The sequence below is a fragment of the Myotis lucifugus genome, unplaced genomic scaffold (assembly GCF_000147115.1).
Source record: "Myotis lucifugus unplaced genomic scaffold, Myoluc2.0 scaffold_276, whole genome shotgun sequence".
Classification (NCBI taxonomy): domain Eukaryota; kingdom Metazoa; phylum Chordata; class Mammalia; order Chiroptera; family Vespertilionidae; genus Myotis; species Myotis lucifugus.
The window spans coordinates 1117074-1137493 of NW_005871324.1; the positions used below are offsets into that span (position 1 = coordinate 1117074).

A 20420-nucleotide genomic window follows, 5' to 3' on the forward strand; every position below is an offset into this window, starting at 1 on the left:
GGGTAAGAGAACTGGCATAGGGACCAGCTGAAGAGGGTAAGCGGTCCAGACAGGACAGAGAAGCAGAGTGAGGGGTCTCACAAAGACCCCAGGAGAGGGGGGGGAGGTGAGCAAAGGAGTCAGAGGCACCTAGACACCACAGTATCTGGGAAGTCCTGTCACCATTCTCATTTAGTTTACTAACATCCAGGTGGGGAGGGAAGGATTTATCACCTCTATCCTGGGAAAAGAGAAACGAGGGCCAGAAATGGCCATTGCTGCCTAGGTCACAGAACTAAGTAGCAGGCCAGTCAGGCTCATACCAGCCCTGGGTCCCAGCCTAGGCTCTAGCCCTCACCCCCAAGGCACCTGTGCACCTTCAGAGTAAGGTGTGAGCCAGGCACAGCGTGCCTGCTGCCTACTATAAAATGGGTAAGTCCACTCAAAGTTGACATCAATCAAGGTCCAGAAATTAGAAAGCCACATTCTCACAAGAAGCACATTCTTTCCAGCTCACTAAAGGAGTCAAGTTCAAGGTGGCTTACTTCTTTTACAGAGAAACGAAGACTTCTCGTAGCAGTTCTCCGCATGCCAGCTGTGCAGGTCATGGTTGCGGAGAGTGGGGAAGTGGAAGCATTGCAGCTGGGCGCAGAACACATTGTCACTTTCAGACATGGCCGAGGCGAAGATGGGGTCTGGGGGCAGGAAAACCTCTGAGGAACCTATAGGGAGACAAACGGGAGGGCTGGCCATTACAACATGTCAACAATGTCACATCCCAACCATGTGCAGTCTTCACAGGGGCCGAGGCCTGCCCTAAAGTGGACCATCGATCAAAGAGCTCATGAACCACCAAACGGAGCTGTGCTGCAGTTATGGCATTCATTCACAACCTCCCTTAGCTCCACGGAGAGCAGTTTTCAGCACTGGGCGATGGGGGCCATGCTCCGTAGGCCAGGGAGGCAAGCACACGAACGAACCCTACTGGGCTGAGCGCCAGAGGAGGACCATACTAAGATGGGGATGTTTAAAGGCAGAACAACAACATGAAGAGTGAAGCAATGGGTTATAACACAATAATGAAAATGTGTAAGTTCATATGGATAAAATGAACAAATAAATAAATAGGGGAGGGGAAAGTTCTCCTTTACAATAGAGTTTTAACTGATAAATAGAGGACTCAAGAAGGAGCCCATTGCTTCTGCCATGAATGCATAATTTAGGCAGAAACGTGGCCCCTACACCCACTAGGAGCACCAGTTGGCCTGGTGAACTCCTGGAAGGTTCCCTGGGACCCACTCCCAGCTCCAGAGAGACTGTCTGTAATCCACTCAGCTATTACATTTCAAGTTGGAAATCAGGCGATCAAAAACCACGCTACCACTGCACCCCAGGGTGGGGGTGCAGGGGTGTTGGGGGAGGGGTCCATGAACCTCTAAGCCTCTTTTCTAAGTCCCATGAATCTAGCACAGTCTCCTGATCATTCTCCCTCAGATATAACAAATATTAGCAAGCCCTACTCCTGTAAACAGACACTCAGGTGACACTGTGCAACAACAACTTGCCTTTTGGAGCTGACATTTGAGGGGGGGGTAGTAAACAGTGAAGACAGATTCTGAACAACAGAATAAGTGAAGTACACATGTCGGAAGGTCATGGCTGCTATAGCAAAAAGAAAGCTGCAGCACAGAGGTGAAGGCAAGCCTCAGAACAGAGAATGGAGGAAGAGGACTACACTGACATTTCTGACTGCTTGGGTTCAGTGGGTCTCTCGCCACCCACAGGCTCACTGTTTTGCTGGGACTCAAGGGACCCTGCATCTAGCCATAGTCATGGCTAAGATTTATTACAGCGATGCAACAAGATACACCAGCAGCAAGGGAGGGACAGTTCAGGTGGAGTCTGGAATAATCCAGGCCAGGCTTCCTCATCCTCTAAGCAGGAAGGTGCCATGGAGTGGGCCACTGCCAGCAGCCCTGCAATACATTTCTGCTAAGAAAAGCCTGGGTGCTGACCTCCGGTCCACCGCAATTCCAGACTTGCCAGGGAAGCAGGTGTTCACCGTAAATCCCTATTTGTGCCATCTAGGCAGCCTGGCACAGCAGGCTCCATTTAATCCCCAAGCCGGTCCCAGACACTAGCCAGGGCCAGCCTGGCTACACTGCCTTCTCCTGCCCTACACTGGCATAAGCCTGAGCCAGGAAGCAGTGGCCCGGGGAGGGCTTCAATGGGAACAAGGGTGACCCAAGGGAAGAGAAGGTGAGAAGAGCAGGCATCTGAAAAGGAGGGCCAGGAGAGTGGCGGAAGGGGATGGCAGAGGGAAAGGGCACTCCAGGCCTCAGTGAGGACAGTGTCTTTGCGGGAGGAGAGTCATAAACAGCTGGGGCAGAGGAGTAGAGGACTCTCGCACAACCATGTGAGGAGACTGGGCTGGGTGGGGGTGGGAGCAAGGAGACCAGGCTGGCAGCGGTGGCTGCAGTAATTTAGGTGACTAATGGCAGATCTGGTGGCTGCAATCTGACAACAAGTGATGAGATTTTGGACACGTTTGAAAGGGGGTGAAGGATGAGAGGAGTCAGGGAGGATCCCTATGTCTCTGACTCCAGCAAACTCCTCTATTTTAATTCTATCTGCCTGACAGCTTTCCTTCAAGTTTTGGATTTCCGAACTTCTCTGTCCTAGAAAGCTTGAACTTCCCTCCCTGACTCATGCCAGCTGCACACTTTGTATGCTCATTTTTATGCCCTAATTAAAGTCCTTACCTGTAAAAGGAGGACGGTGAGTCTAAAAATCTGGCCAAGTAAGAAGCAACCATGTGTTCCAGAAAAGACCCCAGCCTGGAAGAGGGCCTGCTGGTCACCAGAGCCCTTCCTGGGCCCATTCCTCTCCATGTCCCCTGTATCAGGTACCCCTAACAGGCTAGGCACCATTGATGACAGGGGGTGGGGGAAGGAGAGGAGATCCTAGTAATATACCCTGTTCAGGATGGTATACCTCCATTTCCTACTCAACAACTCTTTTCAGAAGAGGCTTACCATTTTTCCTTTTTATTTAAATTTACTGATTTTTAGAGAGAAAAAGGGAGAGAAACATCAAATTATTCTACTTATTTATGGATTCACTGGTTGATACTTATGTCTTGATTGAGGAGCAGACCTGCAACCTTGGCATTTTGGGACAACACTCTAACCAACTGAACTACCCGGCCAGGGCCCAGAAAGGTTTACCTTTGAATGCTACCTCCCAGTGGCCTTCTAAGGAGCTGTTCCGGTTGGTGACGACATACTGGTAGCCAACCCACAACCTGCGAGAGGGCAGAAATGCAAGGAACCTTAGCATGGCAGCAGGAAAGCAGCCATTGATTGTGCATGAGTGTATTTTAATAGTTACACTGACCATTAAAGTACTGAGCCTCTAAAATGCTAATGACTTTTTAAAGTTTTTACATACTTACTTTTAATAAAATACATTAAAATTCTAAAGAATAAATTCACAGGTCAGAAAAAGTTTTATCTTGAGTGACTCCTTCCAAGACTGTCTTATTGATCCAAGAAAGCTTTTAGCCCAGCCAGTGTGGCTCAGTGGTTGAGCGTCGACCTATAAACCAGTGGACATAGTTTGATTCCCGGTCAGGGTCATGCCCCGGTGTTGGGTGGGTGCAGGAGGCAGCCAATCAATGATTCTCTCTCATCACTGATGCTTCTATCTCTCTCTCCCTCTCCCTTCCTCTCTGAAATCAATAAAAAATATATTAAAAACAAAACAAAAATACAAAAAGCCTTTCAAATTCTAAGCAAGACCAACCTTATCTGCAATGGACATAGAGCCCTGTGAATACACTAAAGCAGCGGTCGCCAACCTTTCGGACCTCACGGACCACCAGGCACAGAACAGTACTTTAAAGGAGTGAATTTTATGGCATGTGAATTAATCTCAATAAAAACCAAACACCAGTAAGTATACACTGCATGGGTGGGTAAAAGCATGCTCACGGCCTCCAGCTGGGTCACGTGCTCAGAGCCAGCTCGCCCAGGCCTGCCCAGAACACAAGTCACAGCACTGAGGGGGCGGTGCACGTGAACCTGGTCGTCTGCCACAGCCACCTGTTGAGTGTGTGCCCCTCATCCAAGCCTCCCAGTCCAGCCCTGGAGATGCCTTCCCCAAGTCCCACCACTGGGGGAGCCATGGCATTGTGCCACTCTGCCCCTCCAGCCTACTGCCATGCACACGCCCACCTGAAGGAGACAGGGTGCTTCCCTACCTACTGGGCTGAGCCCTCTCGCTTTTCCATGAACTTACAACCACCCTGTGAACTAGGAATTATTTTTCTCACTTGGTAGCTGCAGAAGAAAAAACAGCATGGTATCATGATTTGCCAATGTCACGGGATATGATGGTAGAGCCCAAAACCCAGCTCAGGTCTTAAAATAAAGGCTCTCTGTCCACTTGACATGGTCCTCTTGTTAATATGGCAGCTTGTGCCATTGCTGGGAGGGAGTACTGGCAGTCTGGCAAGCTCTGCAATTCACACTCTTGCCCCCAGCAGTGTGGATGGGGCAGCATGAGGCCACACATCACAGGTCATAGCACACGCCTGCTCCCACAACCCGGGGGCCTGGGAGATGCTGGCAGTTGGCCAGTTCCCGCACTTTCTCCTCAGTGCTACAGAGCCTGGGGTCAGGAGCCAGGTTCTGGAAGTTAGACTGCATGGGCTGGAACCCAGACACACCCCACAGCTAGTGTGTGCCTGTGGTCACATGCTTGTCCACCTGGGCCTCAGTCTTCTTGCCCACTGGTCTCCTGTGGTTTCTGGGAGGACTGAGTGATCGAGCCCATTGAAAGCACTGAGCAGCGGGCCTGGCAAAGCCCGTTTTCTTGGAAGGAACTACCACCCACCTGTGCACCCCTTGTGCTGGGCCTAGAAAAGCCCACACTGAGCAGCCCCTCCTGACACAGGCTGGGTCCCCTAACAGGTCAGCAGATGCAGCTGAACCTACAGAGGACCAACAAAAGAGACTGGTCCGAGGTGGCAACCCATCTCTGCCCTTCCAAGATCCCCCACCCCATCTCAATGCCCACTCTAAAACACTGACTCTCCATTTCCAGTGGGTGGAGCTGCTCTTCCCAAAAATGCCAGCTGCTGGCTATGCCTTAGGACTGCCACGGCGGCCAAGAGGCCATGTGCTTGGTGGGCACTGGCCTGAACTCTGGCCCCTGGGTTCCCACCCAGTACTCACTTGTGCTGATCCTGCCAAGCGAAACTCCGCTCTGGCTGGTCCCATTCTTGGGACAGGACGAAACGCAGCTCCTGGTCGGTGGAGAAGGTGGCAAGGGAGCCATTGACGCGCTGGCAGGTCTGTGCAGCGTCCCAGTAGTTCTCTCCACTCAGGTAGACCCTGTAGCAGCTGGCCGTGCCTTCATAGTGGTGCCACCCTGTCGGACACTTCCCTAGGAAACATGAAGGACAGAAGGGGAGTTGTCCCCCCAAATTAGGATCCTCACTCCAAAACAAAATTATATGTTGCTCAGAAATCACCCTAGAGAAATGGGGAAACTGAAGCTCAAGAGGAAAATTTCTGCCCCTAAGGACCACATATTTTGTGGCATACTCAAGTTTCTCTACAATACAGATGCAACCTAAAGTACAAGTATATTCAGTGGTGAGTCTTCCCATTTGTATAAGGTCTTTAATTTACTTGGTAGTAAAGACGGACTGCTGGATTCTTTGGATAAAGTGGATTTCATTCTCTGAATAAGTCTGGTTGACCAGATGGCAGAACTGCCCACACCAGCTCACTGCAAGGCCTGGTAGGAGTGAGCAAGGAGGTTCCCTGCCCACTTTGTCCTCACTGCCCAAATGCTGGCTCTTTTGGTCACCCTGCCAGCAAGCCCACAGCTTCTTGAGCCTACTCATTGGTTCTCTGTTCACATAGGTGCTGGCTAGCATTCCCCTAAAACAGAAGCTCAGGAGATCATAGCTGGAAGGGCACTGAGGTTGTGGGAGCAACTCCTGCCTTCTACAGATGAGAAAATGAGGCGCAGGTGGTTCCATAGTGGGCAAAAGCCAAGTAGCCAGTTGAAGTCAGAGTCTCCGCTAGATGAGAGGGGCCAGATATCTTCTTGCCAGGTGGACCCACCCTGAGGGTGGCAAGGCTCCATACCGAATGGCTGGCCTTGGGTAAGGGCAATGACCTGTTCTACAGGATGTATAACCTTCAAATGCCAGGGTACCTAACTCCTAACTAAAAGTACACTGATGGGCCCTAGCTGGTTTGGTTCAGTGGATAGAGCATTAGCCTGCAGAGCAAAGGGTCCCAGGTTCGATTCTGGTCAAGGGCACATGCCCGGGCTGCGGGCTCGATCCCCAGTAGGGGGCATGTAGGAGGCAGCTGGGTAATAATTCTCTATTATCATTGATGTTTCTATCTCTCTCCCTCTCCTTTCCTCTCTGAAATCAATAAAAAAAAAAATATATATATATCCTACATATATATATATAGAGAGAGAGAGAGAGAGAGAGAGAGAGAGAGAACACTGATGAAGAGTAACACTTTTTTTTACAAAGCCAGTTAACAAAATGCAATTTTTTAATGCTTCAACATCTTGTGGAACTAGTAAAACTTCTTAAAGACTGATGGCTTGTGTTTTTATTATTAAATATATATATATATATATATATATATATATATATATATATATATATAAAATATATATTTTTATTGATTTCAGAGAGAAAGGGGGAGGGAGAGCTAGAAACATCAATGATGAGAGAGAATCATTGACCAGCTGCCTCCTGCATGCCCCTGACTGGGGTTTGAGCCCACAACCGAGGCATGTGCCCTTGACCGGAATCAAACCCAGGAACCTTGAGTCAACAGGCCGAGGCTCTATCCATTGAGCCAAACCGGCTAGGGCTTTTAAATATATTTTATTGATTTCAGAGAGTAAGTGAGAGGGAGTGATAGATAGACACATCCGTGATGAGAGAGAATGATTGGTCGGCCACCTCCTGCACGCCCCACAGTGGGAATTGAGCCCACAACCCAGGCATGTGCCCTGACCGGGAATTGAACCATGATTCATAGGAACTGAACCATGATTCATGATTCATTGAACCCTGGCTCATAGGTCGATGCTCAACCACTGAGCCACACTGGGTGGGCTGTTTTTATTATTTAGGACACGTGTGTGTGTACCTTATTATGAACAATGGGAACAAGATTACATGAGAGGAAAGGTACCCCTGGCCCCGGAGCCAACAAGGCATGCCGCAGCACTGCTCCAACGCCGACAGTGGGACAGCACCATCTGCCACGGAGCTCATAGGAAGGCATTCACTGTAGACAGGCGCCAGCCCTCAGGGACCACCAAGCAGGAGAAGGGGAGGTCTATGGAGTTCATGGAATGGGTATGAGGATAGGGGGGTTACTAGGTGGCCTTTTACTGTATGTTTTCTAAGCTCCCTACCACCATGATGTGTTTAACCTGCCAAAACCCCCATATGTGGGTTCCATCTGTCCCAGGTTAGAGGTGGGAACACCAAGGTGTGCAGAGGCCGAGCATCTCGACTGGCGAGTGTCAGTTTGGGCTTCCATCTTGGCTCCTCACCCACATCTTGGAATGGGTTCAGAGGAAGCCCTCTGGGGACAGAAGACAGTGAGTGGGGGCAACAGAGAGAGGGAACATCGTTTTCTACCTGTTGAACTTTGTGGAATTATTCCCTACGTAGATTACCTATTCAAAGAAAGTAGATTAGAGATGGAAGGACAGTGCATGGAGCTGAGAGTCACGATTCCAGGGGCTGCCCCATTGGCTGTGAGCTCTCAGAGGCTCAGTTTCCTCTCACCAAGCTTGCACTACATCCCTGTGACAATCCCTGGAGTCCACAGCTCAAAGCCGAGGGGACCTGAGTGTCTGTGTAGTGAGAAGACTTCTGCAGCCCAGCTCTGAAAGGCAGCCATCTTGTAAGCAGCCGGTTCCATAGCCCAAGTTGGTGTCAAGGATTCACCACTCTCAACCTGGATGGCCTTGGCTGGGTCACCGTGCAGCCTCTTACCAGAGGAGGATTATGCCAGTCTGCCCTGAAGGGCTGTTTTAAAAGACACATGTACCCCTCGCACAGCCAAGTGGCACCAGGAGAGCCAGGGAACATATAGGATTATGAGGCTTTATCACAAACAGGGCAGGTCTGCAACTTACTGCTGAAGCGAACAGGCTGCGCCACATTCACTGCGTGGAAATGCGTGGGGTCGCCACCTCGGGCCCGCCCCTGCCTCGGATCCACAGCTTCCTTCCCATGGTAAGGTCGAGAATCCCCAGTCACTTCTGAAAGCAAAAAGAGAAGTGGACTGTAAACACTGCTCTCACAGCAGAGCGGGCAGACTACTTGAGGCTGGGAGACCAGATGTGGGTGAGCATAGATTACATTTATTCAGGTTTTCTTAAGAACTATATAAAATGTTGCTGTTGGTATCAAATGGGTTATATGCACATCTTACTAAAATTATTCCTTAGCAGTCTTCATTTTTTTACTACTATCATGAAATGAGGTTTTCCCTTCATTGTATTTTCTAACAGGCTATTGCTGGCAAAGCACAGGGTCAGCCATTCCTGCTGCAAATCCCTCAGTAGCTCTAGCCCAAGCATGCCAAACTCATGGCCAGCAAGCCGCATGCCTCCTTTAACCATGCTTGCTCTAGCCCCTTGGGGTTTCTTCCAGAGCATAGGCTGCCCTCCTGCCCTAACTGCCTGGGAGCCTCCCCTGGGAGCATGAAGGGGGAATGGCTGTAATCTTTGGCAAGGGGCGGGGGCATGGCATGGGGGGTGGAGGAACGTGGTGCGACTAGGGCAAGTGGTTAGAAGGTGAGGTGGTGTCCCACAAACCCACCCTCCCAGACTGGCTGGCAATTAGCCTCACTGACTAAAGCTTCTCCAGCCATCTGGCTCTGCTATTATTACAGACTCTGATACTGTTTTTATTTCATAAATAATCTATTTTTTCTCATTATAAAATAAATATTCAATGCAAAATATTTGAAAAATACGTTTGAAAAGACAAAGCGTATTAACCCATTACTATGTTAGGGCCCACCCTTCAGTCTCTTTTTTTTACATAAATCCTTAAAACTCTATTTTAGGATTTGCGTTGTAAGCTTAAGACTATAAACAGCTTCCCATATTCTGAAATAAACTTAAGACCATTTTTAAAAATATATATATTTTATTGATTTTTTACAGAGAGGAAGGGAGAGGGACAGAGAGTTAGAAATATCGATGAGAGAGAAACATCGATCAGCTGCCTCCTGCACACTCTCCACTGGGGATGTGCCCACAACCAAGGTACATGCCCTTGACCGGAATCGAACCTGGGACCCTTGAGTCCTCAGGCCGACACTCTATCCACTGAGCCAAACCGGTCAGGGCAAGACCATTTTTAATGGCTGCATGGTATTCTGTGAATGAATTTCTGTAATTATCACCATCTCCTATGGTGCAAAATTTAGGTTGTTTGCATCCTTCCAATACTCTAAGAAGGGTTGCACTGAATGACTTGTACACAAATCTGTTTGTGCCTCATTATTTTCTTCTGAGACCTGAGAAGTCATGAGCCCTACCAGATTTGGTTCTCTCCCCCACTAGGTATTGAGGAGAGTATTTCCAGCTCCTTCTCTGGCATATGATGGGGAGCGGGTGTCCTTTGATTGCCAATCATTCTAAAATATAAAATGTGCTACCAGTGTCTGAGATAAGCTCAACATAAAGCAAAGACCTCAAAGGAAAAGCATCTTCAAGGCCTTGGAGTGATCTCATCATCAACACAACCACCTCATTTGCTGCTGCCCCTGTGGAAGGTGGCCTGAGGCTGCAGCTGCTCTCTTCCAACACCCAGTCCTAGGAGCCACTGGCACCATCTCTCTAGGACTGGATTGCCCCATGCACACACCCTGAGCACCACTGCTCCCGGGAGGAGACGGACAGTTCTGGCACAGGGACAGCGCTACAAAGTCCTCCTCCTCCCTTCTCCAGGCAGGCAGAGGATGAGGAAGAGCCACAGTGCCTCCTGAGGGAGGGTGGACTTAGGATCGGGAGATGAGGGAAGGGAACAGAAGGGCTTCCCAGCAAAGGGCACAGCTTGGACAAAGGCAGGCATGTCTGGGACAGGCTTCAGGACAAGCTTGGGTGTGGTAAAAGCCACACCTAAATTTCACATCTCCCTTCTGTCTGCTCAAACGAACAAGACCTGTGATTCCACTTGACGTCTTGGTCTCTTCCCCAGACCAAGAGCAGCATCTGGTCTATGACAGGCCACAATGCTCACAGACAGATGGATCCAGGACAGCGATTTTCAATCCTTTTCATCTCATGCCACACACAAACTAATTATTGAAATTCTGTGGCATAACAAAAAATATAATTTTTTGCCCATCTGACAAAAAAAACACACACACAAAAAAAACAATTTTGATTCATTCACACATGATGGCTTTTGTTGGATTGATTGCTGTCATTTTAAACTTGACAATCTAAGGGAAAAGAGGTCAGTGCCTCTGACTAAATATTGCATGCTTTAAAATTCTTTTTTTTTAAATTTTTATTGATTTTGTACAGAGAGGAAGGGAGAGAGATAGAGAGTTAGAAACAGCGATGAGAGAGAAACATCGATCAGCTGCCTCCTGCACATCTTCCACTGGGGATGTGCCCGCAACCAAGGTACATGCCCTTGACCGGAATTGAACCTGGGACCTTTCAGTCCGCAGGCCGACGCTCTATCCACCGAGCCAAATCGGTTTCGGCCACGCTTTAAAATTCTTGCAGCACACCAGTTGAAAATCGCTCATCTAGGACATGGGGGAAGAGAAAGAAAGGTAACAGCGTTCTGCTGGGTTACATAGGTGCTGACCATCACCAGGTGGCCTGGATGCTGACTGTGCAGAAGGGAAGCTATCTGCAGCATGGGGGTGAGGGGGCAACAGGTGAAATAGTTAAGAAAAGAAAGCCTGGTGGTGATGGAAGAAGCTACTTTGTGCAGAGCAGATTTCTCCAAATTTCAGGAGGCAATTTTGAGCCCTTCTCTTTTCTATCATTTCTCTTCCTACCCAAATGCCCACATCCATCCCATCACTCATTTATTCAGTGCCCATTACATGCTGCCAAGGAAACCTACCAGCACAGACATGGGTCTTTGCCAGCAAGAAGGGGAAGGGCTTGGCTAAGGAGGTGAGGGCGGTGGGGGAGGATGCAGAGCACAGGATCAGCATCCTTACAAACCTATCAGGACCGCTCTGACAATAAAGAATTTGCTTCTGAGACCGTGTTTCCCCATTAGGGCCAGCTGGAGGGTGTGCAGCTCTCACAGCTGAGCCGATTCATGTGCAGCTATGCAGACACCCCTCTGTCCCCTCTCTACCTTAGTGTGCCAGGCACTGTCCGAGGCCTGGGGAATACTGTAGTGGGCAGTGAACACAACAGAAAATGATCCTGTCCCCGCTTAGTGATAAGACATGCCCTCCTGAGCCTTCCTCTCCCATCCAGCAACTGGCCGGGACTGTGACTGTGACGGGGCCCAAGCCCAGTCCTGCAGTCCTGGAAAGAGTGCTCCCTGCAACACAAGCTGCCACTTATGCTCTTCTCTCCTCAGATGTCCTCACCAGGACTCCAGAGCAGCTCCGCCTACCAAAGACTGAATGGGAGCCCACAGAAGGAGATGTGAAGCAAGGAGAAGCCAACATGGTTGATTTGCTATTGAAAAAAACAAAACAAAAAACAAGGAAAAGGGAAATGTTTTACAGATGGGAAAGCAGGCTCAGAAGTGTTATGAGACTTGCTTCAGAGCAGAAGTGGAACACAGAAGAGGTGGGCCCTCCTCCTCCAAGTTCACAAGACCTGAGTCACCCTGTCTCACAACCTGGCCACCTGAAGCCTGTCTCCACCTGACCCCCTGGGCAGCTGCCTCCTCTCCAGGCTTTCAGATCCACTGGGCACCAGGCTTTCTGCTTCCCCAACACATGTCTCAAGGGAAAGCTGGGCAGCTGCTCGAGAGCCCAAGTCCAACATGGAAACTGAGTCAGGGCAGGTACTGGCAAGCTTACTTCCCAATAGCATTTGGCCAGAAATGAGTATTATATGTAAACTAGAGGCCTGATGCATTAAATTCATGCAAGAGTAATTCCTCCCCTACCCCCCTTCCCCCCCACCCCGCTGCCAGCACTGGCTTCCCTCTGGCACCTGGGACCAGGGCTTCCCTCGCAGCCCCAGCTTCCTCCAGAAGGTCGTCTGAAAGGTCATCTGGTCTAATTAGCATATTATGCTTTTATTATTATAGATAAAATACAAAATATGAGTGACTCTAATTTGTGTTTCTAGAACTTGAACAAATATATTAGGTCCAGATGAACTTATAACTTCTCTGAATGGAGAGGGCAAGAATGACTGGAGCCTCTTCAGCACACACATCACTTTCCTACTTTACACCAAAACCGGTTTAAATCATGGTAAAAAATCAGACGTTACTCAGTAAGTCAAATAACACTTACTTACCAAAACGGGATTTCTAACATGAGAGAGCCTAAAATGTGTATTCTGCTGTTGTTGGGTGATCCTGTAAGTCCCCAAGGCTCTGTTCACATTCTTTTTTTTTTAAATTAATTTTTATTTTATTTTTTTTTGCTAAAAGTATTACAAAGGGTATTACATATGTGTCCTCCCCCCCCCCGGCCCGCCCTTGACAATCCCCTGCCCTCCCTTACCCCCCCGTGTCTTATGTCCATTAGTTATGCTTATATGCATGCATACAAGTCCTTCGATTGATCTCTTACCCCCCTCCCTCCTGCCCCCCAACCCTCCCTGGCCTTCCCACTGCAGTTTGACAATCAGTTTGAGGCAGCTCTGCCTCTGTATCTATTATTGTTCAAAAGTTTGTAATGGTCTTTATTATCCATGAATGAGTGAGATCATGTGGTATTTTTCCTTCATTGACTGGCTTGTTTCACTTAGCATAATGCTCTCCAGTTCCATCCATGCTGTTGCAAATGGTAAGAGTTCCTTCTTTTTTACAGCAGAATATTCCATCGTGTAGATGTACCACAGTTTTCTAATCCATTCATCTACTGATGGGCATTTAGGCTGTTTCCAGATCTTAGCTATGGTGAATTGTGCTGCTATGAACATATGGGTGCACATATCCTTTCTGATTGGTGTTTCTGGTTTCTTGGGATATATTCCTAGAAGTGGGATCACAGGGTCAAATGGGAGTTCCATTTCCAGTTTTTTGAGGAAACTCCATATTGTCTTCCATAGTGGCTGCACCAGTCTGCATTCCCACCAGCAGTGCACAAGTGTTCCTTTATCTCCACATCCTCTCCAGCACTTGTCGTTTGTTGATTTGTTGATGATAGCCATTCTGACAGGTGTGAGATGGTACCTCATTGTTGTTTTGATTTGCATCTCTCGGATGATTAGTGACTTTGAGCATGTTTTCATATGTCTCTTGGCTTTCTGAATGTCCTCTTTTGAAAGGTGTCTATTTAGATCCTTTGCCCTCTGTTCACATTCTTTATTGCTACCTTTTGATAAAGGGAAGATCTTAGGTGTTCTATATTATCTTCTAGAAGTTTTTCTTTAACTTGAAACCAATTTTCCTATATGTTGTACATTAGGGATCCAATTTCTTTCTTTTCCGACTGTCACAGCACTACATACTTAAGAATCTAACCTTTGCCCAGTGACATGTAATTCCACCTCTGCCATATATCTTATTTCTGGCAGCTCTTCTGTCCTACTGGCCAATTCATGCTACCCTGAGCCAACTGTAAAGTAAGCCTTGACACTGGTAAGGGAAGTGCTCACTCCTGACTCTTCTTCAAAGTGCCCTAACAATATCAGGACATTATTCTTCCAAACCTTAGAACTGACTTGCCACATTTCCCAAAAACCCTTTGGAGATGCACTGAGTCCACAGATCAATATAAGAAGAACAGGCAGCTTTAACACATTAAGTCTTCCTAGCCAAGAACATCCTGCCTCAAGTCTTCTTTAATAACTCTTAATAAAGTTGTAAATTTTTCTCCATTAAAAATTTTACACATCTTCTGTTAGTTCCCACTTATATCAAATATGGGTCAGTTAGAACAGAAACCATGCCAGCTATTTCAAACACAAAGGGGTTTAATATAGGGAAGTCGTGCTTTAGAAACAACTGAAAAGGCTGGAGGTTTGTGTCAAGTGGGCCACCTCTAACTGTCTATTTCACCACTGCAGCTGCATCCAGAGAGTCAGGAAGCTGCTGTTGCCATCCACAGGTGAGGAAACTGCAGAAAAGCGCTGCCAGACCACAGCTGCCCTGCAGCCCTGAGACAGCTGGCCAGTGAGGGATGTGGAAGCCACTGCACTCACTCACCTCGGTCTAAGCCACACATCCACGTCAGAGCCAGAGGAAGGAGGATTCTTCTACCTCTCTTCCACTTTCCAAATTTCAAGGGAAGGATCTCATGTGCAAATGATACCCAGAAGCCTACTGGCAGGGGGTCTGAGCCTTCCAACCCCAAAAGGCAGGGAATGTACTACTGAATGCCCAGCCTATATCTAGCATACCACCCATTTTCTATCTTACAAAACCACACTGAAATTATGATCTACTGCTACATCTTTCATTTTCTTTGACCCAGTGGCCTTATATCTTATTGTAATTTTAGCAGGCTTTTAGCAGGGCAATGAAATAATCTCGCGTGGTCACTCCAGAGTCCTGAAGTCCATGTTCAAAAGCAGACTGACTAAGCTCTGGCCGGAGTGGCCCAATGGTTAGTCCTTGGTGAGTTTGTGAATGCACACTTGTCGTCATCATGCACTCAATGGTCTGGGCCTAGAACAAGCGTTGTCAAACTCGCGGCCGGTAGTGAGTTTGAGATGCTTGGCCTGGAACATGCCATCTACTCAGAACTCTGGGCTCTGTAGGATAGACTTTATTTTTCTATCTGGGGAGAAAATACAGGAACCTATGTAACTTCAAGTCAACACTTACACTGAGCGGACTTGTAACCCTTTGTGCCAACCAAGTAACCCAAAAGAGAAATCAGATCTAGTTCCTGCCTTCAGCAAGTCCACTGAGCATTGATAGATGAAGCTGAACCATACGAGTGCCCATCATTGTTTCCAATATCTATAATAGGGCAGTTATTACACCTAACCTTCAAAGCTAAGCCAAAAGGTGCTTTGAAAACAGCAGATAAACCATGCTCCCATTTTAAAGCAAGCCAGGAATCATTTGGTTCTTTGTTCAAAAAACTCTCTAGGAGGCTAGATATGAAGCCTCACCCTGTAAGTCACACCAGGGGAAGCTCACCAGGCTGACCCAGCATATAGGAAATTCTCAAACACTGGGAAGTTCACACTGTCTGGTCTGTGACCCAAGGAATGACCAGGTGGTCTCCCAGACACAGAACTATCCCAGAGGCTCCTAAACCAGCCACCAAACTCTTATTTGGAAAGGTAGGCGCCTCAACCACAGACATGCTCATCTAATGAAGGAAGAACAGGCCTAAGGGATGATTAAAAAATAAGTCCCGCCCTAGCCAGTTTGGCTCAGTGGATAGAGCGTCGTCCTGTGGACTAAAGGGTCCTGGGTTCGATTCCTGTCAAGGGCACATGCCTGGGTTGTGGGCTCGATCCCCAGTAGGGGCATGCAGGAGGCAGCCGATCCATGATTCTCTCTCATCATTGATGTTTCTATCTCTCTCTCCCTCTCCCTTCCTCCCTGAAATCAATAAAAATATATTTTTTAAAAAAAGAAATTACTTTAAAAAATGGGTTCCTTTACAGGGGTCATTTTTAAAATATATATATTTTATTGATTTTTTACAGAGAGAAGGGAGAGGGATAGAGAGTTAGAAACATCGATCAGCTGCCTCCTGCACACTCCCCACTGGGGATGTGGCTGCAACCAAGGTACATGCCCTTGACCGGAATCGAACCCGGGACCCTTGAGTCTGCAGGCCGATGCTCTATCCACTGAGTCAAACCGGTTAGGGCTACAGGGGTCATTTTTATAGACAAATACATTCCAAACAGACCACCTCTATTTGTTGTTTTGGAACCATCCCTCAATGAACTGTCCCAAGCTCAAATGTCAAATGCTAATTGATGTCCCACCTGATCCCCTAGTTGGAGTTTTTTCCAGCACCTGGCCTATAGGAATTACAAGACTCCTTTCATTTACTGAATGCTGAAAAGGACCTCATCCCACTGAGGAAGAAGACAGGTCTCCTGCCCTCAGGGAACTCAGTCTGGAAGGAGAGATCAAGCATGGGCACAAGTAATGAAGAATTACCAGTGGTTCTATGTGCTGCCAGAGAGGGATAGAGCAGGTTATTAGCAGAAGCCAACCTATAGCCATGGAGCCCACAGATGCCTTCTTGTTGTGGAATCATCTAGCCAAGCCTTGAAGGATAGGCAGGATCTGTCCACACAGAAACAAACCAAGAGGATCCCAGGAAAAAAGAAAGGCATAAACAAAGCATGTGGCTAGGAAATTCTTTTTTTCTTTTTATAAAAAATATTTTTAAAAAATTTATTTCAGAGAAGAAGGGAGAGGGAGAGATAGAAACATCTATGATGAGAGAGAATCATTGATCGGCTGCCTCCTGCACACCCTACACTGAGGATCGAGCCCACACCCTGGGCATATGACCTGACTGGGAATTGAACCATGACCTTCTGATTCATAGGTTGACGGTCAACCACTGAGCCACGCTGGCCAGGCTAGAACATTCTTAATGGGGTGGGCACAGGAAATAGCCTAGCTGAGTCACAGAAGGGAAAATAATGATAAATTGGATTGGCAAAAAACAAGCCAGATTGTGAAGAAATTTAATTGTTAGGCCGAAGAGTTTAGGTCTGAGATTCCTTCCTCTTAGGGCTTTTATCAGAACCACCCGGGTCTTAAACATATTCCATGTGTATGTGTATGTGTGTGTGTCTCTCTCACATACTCATGCAGGAGTACACACAAGACACTACACTGTCCATCCTAACCAAGTAGAGAACCCGGGGTGTGGTGACCACCATTACTCATAGGGTGTTATATTCTTTGAGGATACTGGAACAGAAACCAGGTAGAGAGACAACAATTTAGACTCTCTGGCATTCTGTCTTTGTGAGCACACACATCATCAGGAGAAAGATTACTAGTGACTGAGTGAGCAGGGCAGACAGGCAGAGCCAAGGCCAGTATAAGTGACCCTTGTCAGGATTCTAGCCAAGTTTCACAGACACCTACTTCCAAAACCAGGCAAGAGGAAAGGGAAGAAGCTACCATACTTCAGGTGCTGCTCTCAGGGCCAGCAGCACCTCCCAAAATGTGATATCATGGGCACCTCTCTTGCCTCACAACGCTCACCCTGCCATCTTAAAACTTCTGAGATCTACCTGTGTTAGGCATTTATTAAAAAAAAGAGAGAGAGAGAAAGAAAGAGGACAGGAGGAGCTTAAAATAACCTTCCAGCACATGGATATAGCATTGGATACCAGTTGACAGCATCTCCCCTGATGGGAAGCATGGGCCACGTGCATCTGCCTGCTCGACACTCACCTGGACAGTTGGCTTCGTCGCTCTCATCCTCACAAGTCACCAAGCCGTCACACTGCCAGGGGAGAGGGATGCACTGGATGGTGCCACTGCGACAGGCAAACTGCCCAGGGTTGCACCGCAGCTCTGTGAAACCAAAGGGCAAGAGGCCATTGAGGAAGTGGCAGTAGCAGCGGAGACCTGGAGTGGCCAGGCCTGCAACCGCCTGGCCCTGCCACCACCCGGTCCCCATGTGCATGGGCCAGGCAGCCTGCCTACAGCCCCACTCCTTGGAGGCTTGCATGTACGCCCCAAGGAAGAGCCAAGAGCTGTGCCCAAAACTCCACAAATACCCAGAGCATCATATCCCCCCAAGATGTTGACCTTTATGTGCGACCATTCAAACATACACTGTGGCATTTCTGTTCAGCATCAGGCTATGCAGTGCACTGCAGAGGGGACAGAAACAAGAGGGTACACCTCTCAGCTCCTGAGGGATTCTGGGTCAATAGAGAAGACACACATACTCTAGATACACATATATGGATAAACACACACACACGGTTTTCTGACAAAGCATAAATGGAGGTCACCACCACAGAAGCACTCGAACAACATGCTGAAACAACATGAAGGAGAAACTGCCTCCACCTGGGGGGCTCAGGAATGCTTCTTAAAGAAGGTGGGATGTAAACAGGGTTCCCAAGGCAGGTCAATGGTTTCAGAGGTACATATAACATAATAGGAAGGGACAAGCGATCCAGAAAAAGCAGGGCTTAAGGAAATATTACAAGGCAGGAGAACATGCCAATTAGACTGTGTGAGCTGACAAATACAGAATCACTGAAGACTGGAAATGTAAGAAGAATCGGACTGTGGTGGCTTTCAGGGTAAGATAATGCTGACCTTTATTTGGTATGTTGTAGGGGACCAACAAGTAATATGGTAAGATCCGTGTTTTAAGCAGATATCACTAGCAATGATTTCTGGAAGCAATTAAAATAGAAGGCCAGACAAAAATATTAAGTAACTCAGCCAAGTAAGGTCTTAAACTGAGGCAGGGGTCGGCAAATTTACAGCTCATGGGCCAACTCCTGTCCTTCCCACCGTTTGTTTGTTTTTGTTTTTAATATATTTTATTGATTTTTTACAGAGAGGAAGGGAGAGGGATAGAAAGTTAGAAACATCGATGAGAGAGAAATATCGATCAGCTGCCTTCTGCACACCCCCCCACTGGGGGTGTGCCCGCAACCAAGGTACATGCCCTTGACCGGAATTGAACCTGGGACCTTTCAGATCGCAGGCCGATGCTCTATCCACTGATGTTTTTTTAAAGGGAGGAAATTGACACATGCCACAAAATGGATGAACCTAAAGGACATTATGCTAGGTAAAATAAACTAGACAGAGAAGGACAAATGCTTCCACTTATAGAAGTTCCCTAGAGTAGTCAAATTCATAGAGATAGAAAGTAGAACATAGGTTACCAGGCGCTGGGGGAGAGGTGATGGGGAGTTACCTTTAAGGGGTACAGTTTCAGTTTGGGAAAATGAAGAAGTTCTGGAAATAAACACTGGGTGATAGTTGCACAACACTGTCACTGCACTTAATGCCACTTAAATGTACAGTAAACAATGGTTAAAGCGGTAAGTTTTTTTATGTTTATTTTACCACAATTTTTTTAAAAATCCTATTTTTATAAAAAGGAGAGAAGAAATCCCAAGCACACATCCCATTAGCCGTCAATATATGTAAAGCAGCCCTTGGAAATGCCACTGTGCATTTGTGAGAGAACAAGAGAGAGAGGCAGATGACACCTTGGTATTACTATGAAAATAGTTTTGACCTCCTGAGCCCCTTCCCCTAGACCCCTGGCCACAATGAAAGAACTACTGCTTTAAACTATGCATTGTGTGAGGTTTAAAGGACTCATGCCTGTAGAAATGTACAAGTCTCTGCAATAAAATCTTTGTCTACATTCCATTTATTCTTTGTCAGCAAACCTTGGCCTCATTTTGAATTATGTAAACGGAGCTGTCTCAAATTACTGTGTGAAATTTAATATGCTGCCTAAATTGTTTGGAATTGATTTTGCAACATTTGCCCACAAAGAAATAGAGGAAGACATAGTACAGCAGAAGCACACGCATCCAGTCACGTTGCTCAGGAAATAAAAAAAAATTTCCTGCCAACAAATGCAGGAGAGAATTCTACCCCATTTCTTCCCACTACCCACAACCCACTCCATGGCCTCCACTAGTGGACGGATATCTTAAGGCCGCCCCTGCACCATGCTGGAGCGCCCACCCAGGACCAGGAGGCCCCAGCTTCCCAGTGGGCAGTATAGCCTCCATCAGATTGCTGCAACATTCTTCCTTGGAAAGCGCTAACAGCTGCTTCCCAGCAGGGCAGGATGTTCCCACGGGTTCTCCTTCTGCCCACTATACAAGGCAGTACTGGGACAGAGATATTTATCCAGCACAACACCAAGAACCAGAAGGGAGAGGATCTGAAAATAAGGGCAGGCTGGGCCTGCTGTTCAAATGCATGACAATTCTAGGGGAACAGCTCTCATGGGAACAGCAGCATAGAACTTGGGCCAGCTGTCTCTTCTCTGGACACCTTCAAGAGGGAACAGAGATCACTGATGATAACATAGACCACTAAAAATACACAACAGAGGGCCATCCCTGCTAAACAGGCCTTCTCAAAAAGAGTCACCTGTGTCCTGAGGTAAGATGGTGAGAATAGCCGAAACCGGTTTGGCTCAGTGGATAGAGCGTCGGCTTGCGGACTAAAAGGTCCCAGGTTCGATTCCGGTCAAGGGCATGTACCTTGGTTGCGGGCACATCCCCAGTAGGAGATGTGCAGGAGGCAGCTGATC

General features: G+C 47.6%; 1 protein-coding gene across 7 annotated transcripts in view; it reads right to left on the bottom strand.

The window, feature by feature from the left end:
• DGCR2 (DiGeorge syndrome critical region gene 2) overlaps positions 1-20420 on the bottom strand; it is a 42669-nt gene that overhangs the window by 11908 nt on the left and 10341 nt on the right. For 3 of the 7 annotated variants that reach the window (XM_023763184.1, XM_006099532.3, XM_023763183.1), the window contains exons 2-6: positions 17561-17683; positions 8179-8304; positions 5217-5436; positions 3207-3283; positions 525-701 (exon numbers count right to left, since the gene is read on the bottom strand). In XM_023763184.1, the coding sequence (XP_023618952.1) occupies positions 525-701; positions 3207-3283; positions 5217-5436; positions 8179-8304; positions 17561-17683 (723 nt within the window). The remainder of the gene's footprint in view (positions 1-524; positions 702-3206; positions 3284-5216; positions 5437-8178; positions 8305-17560; positions 17684-20420) is intronic. The other 4 variants (XM_006099533.3, XM_006099536.3, XM_006099535.3 and 1 more) reach the window with 4 other exon arrangements.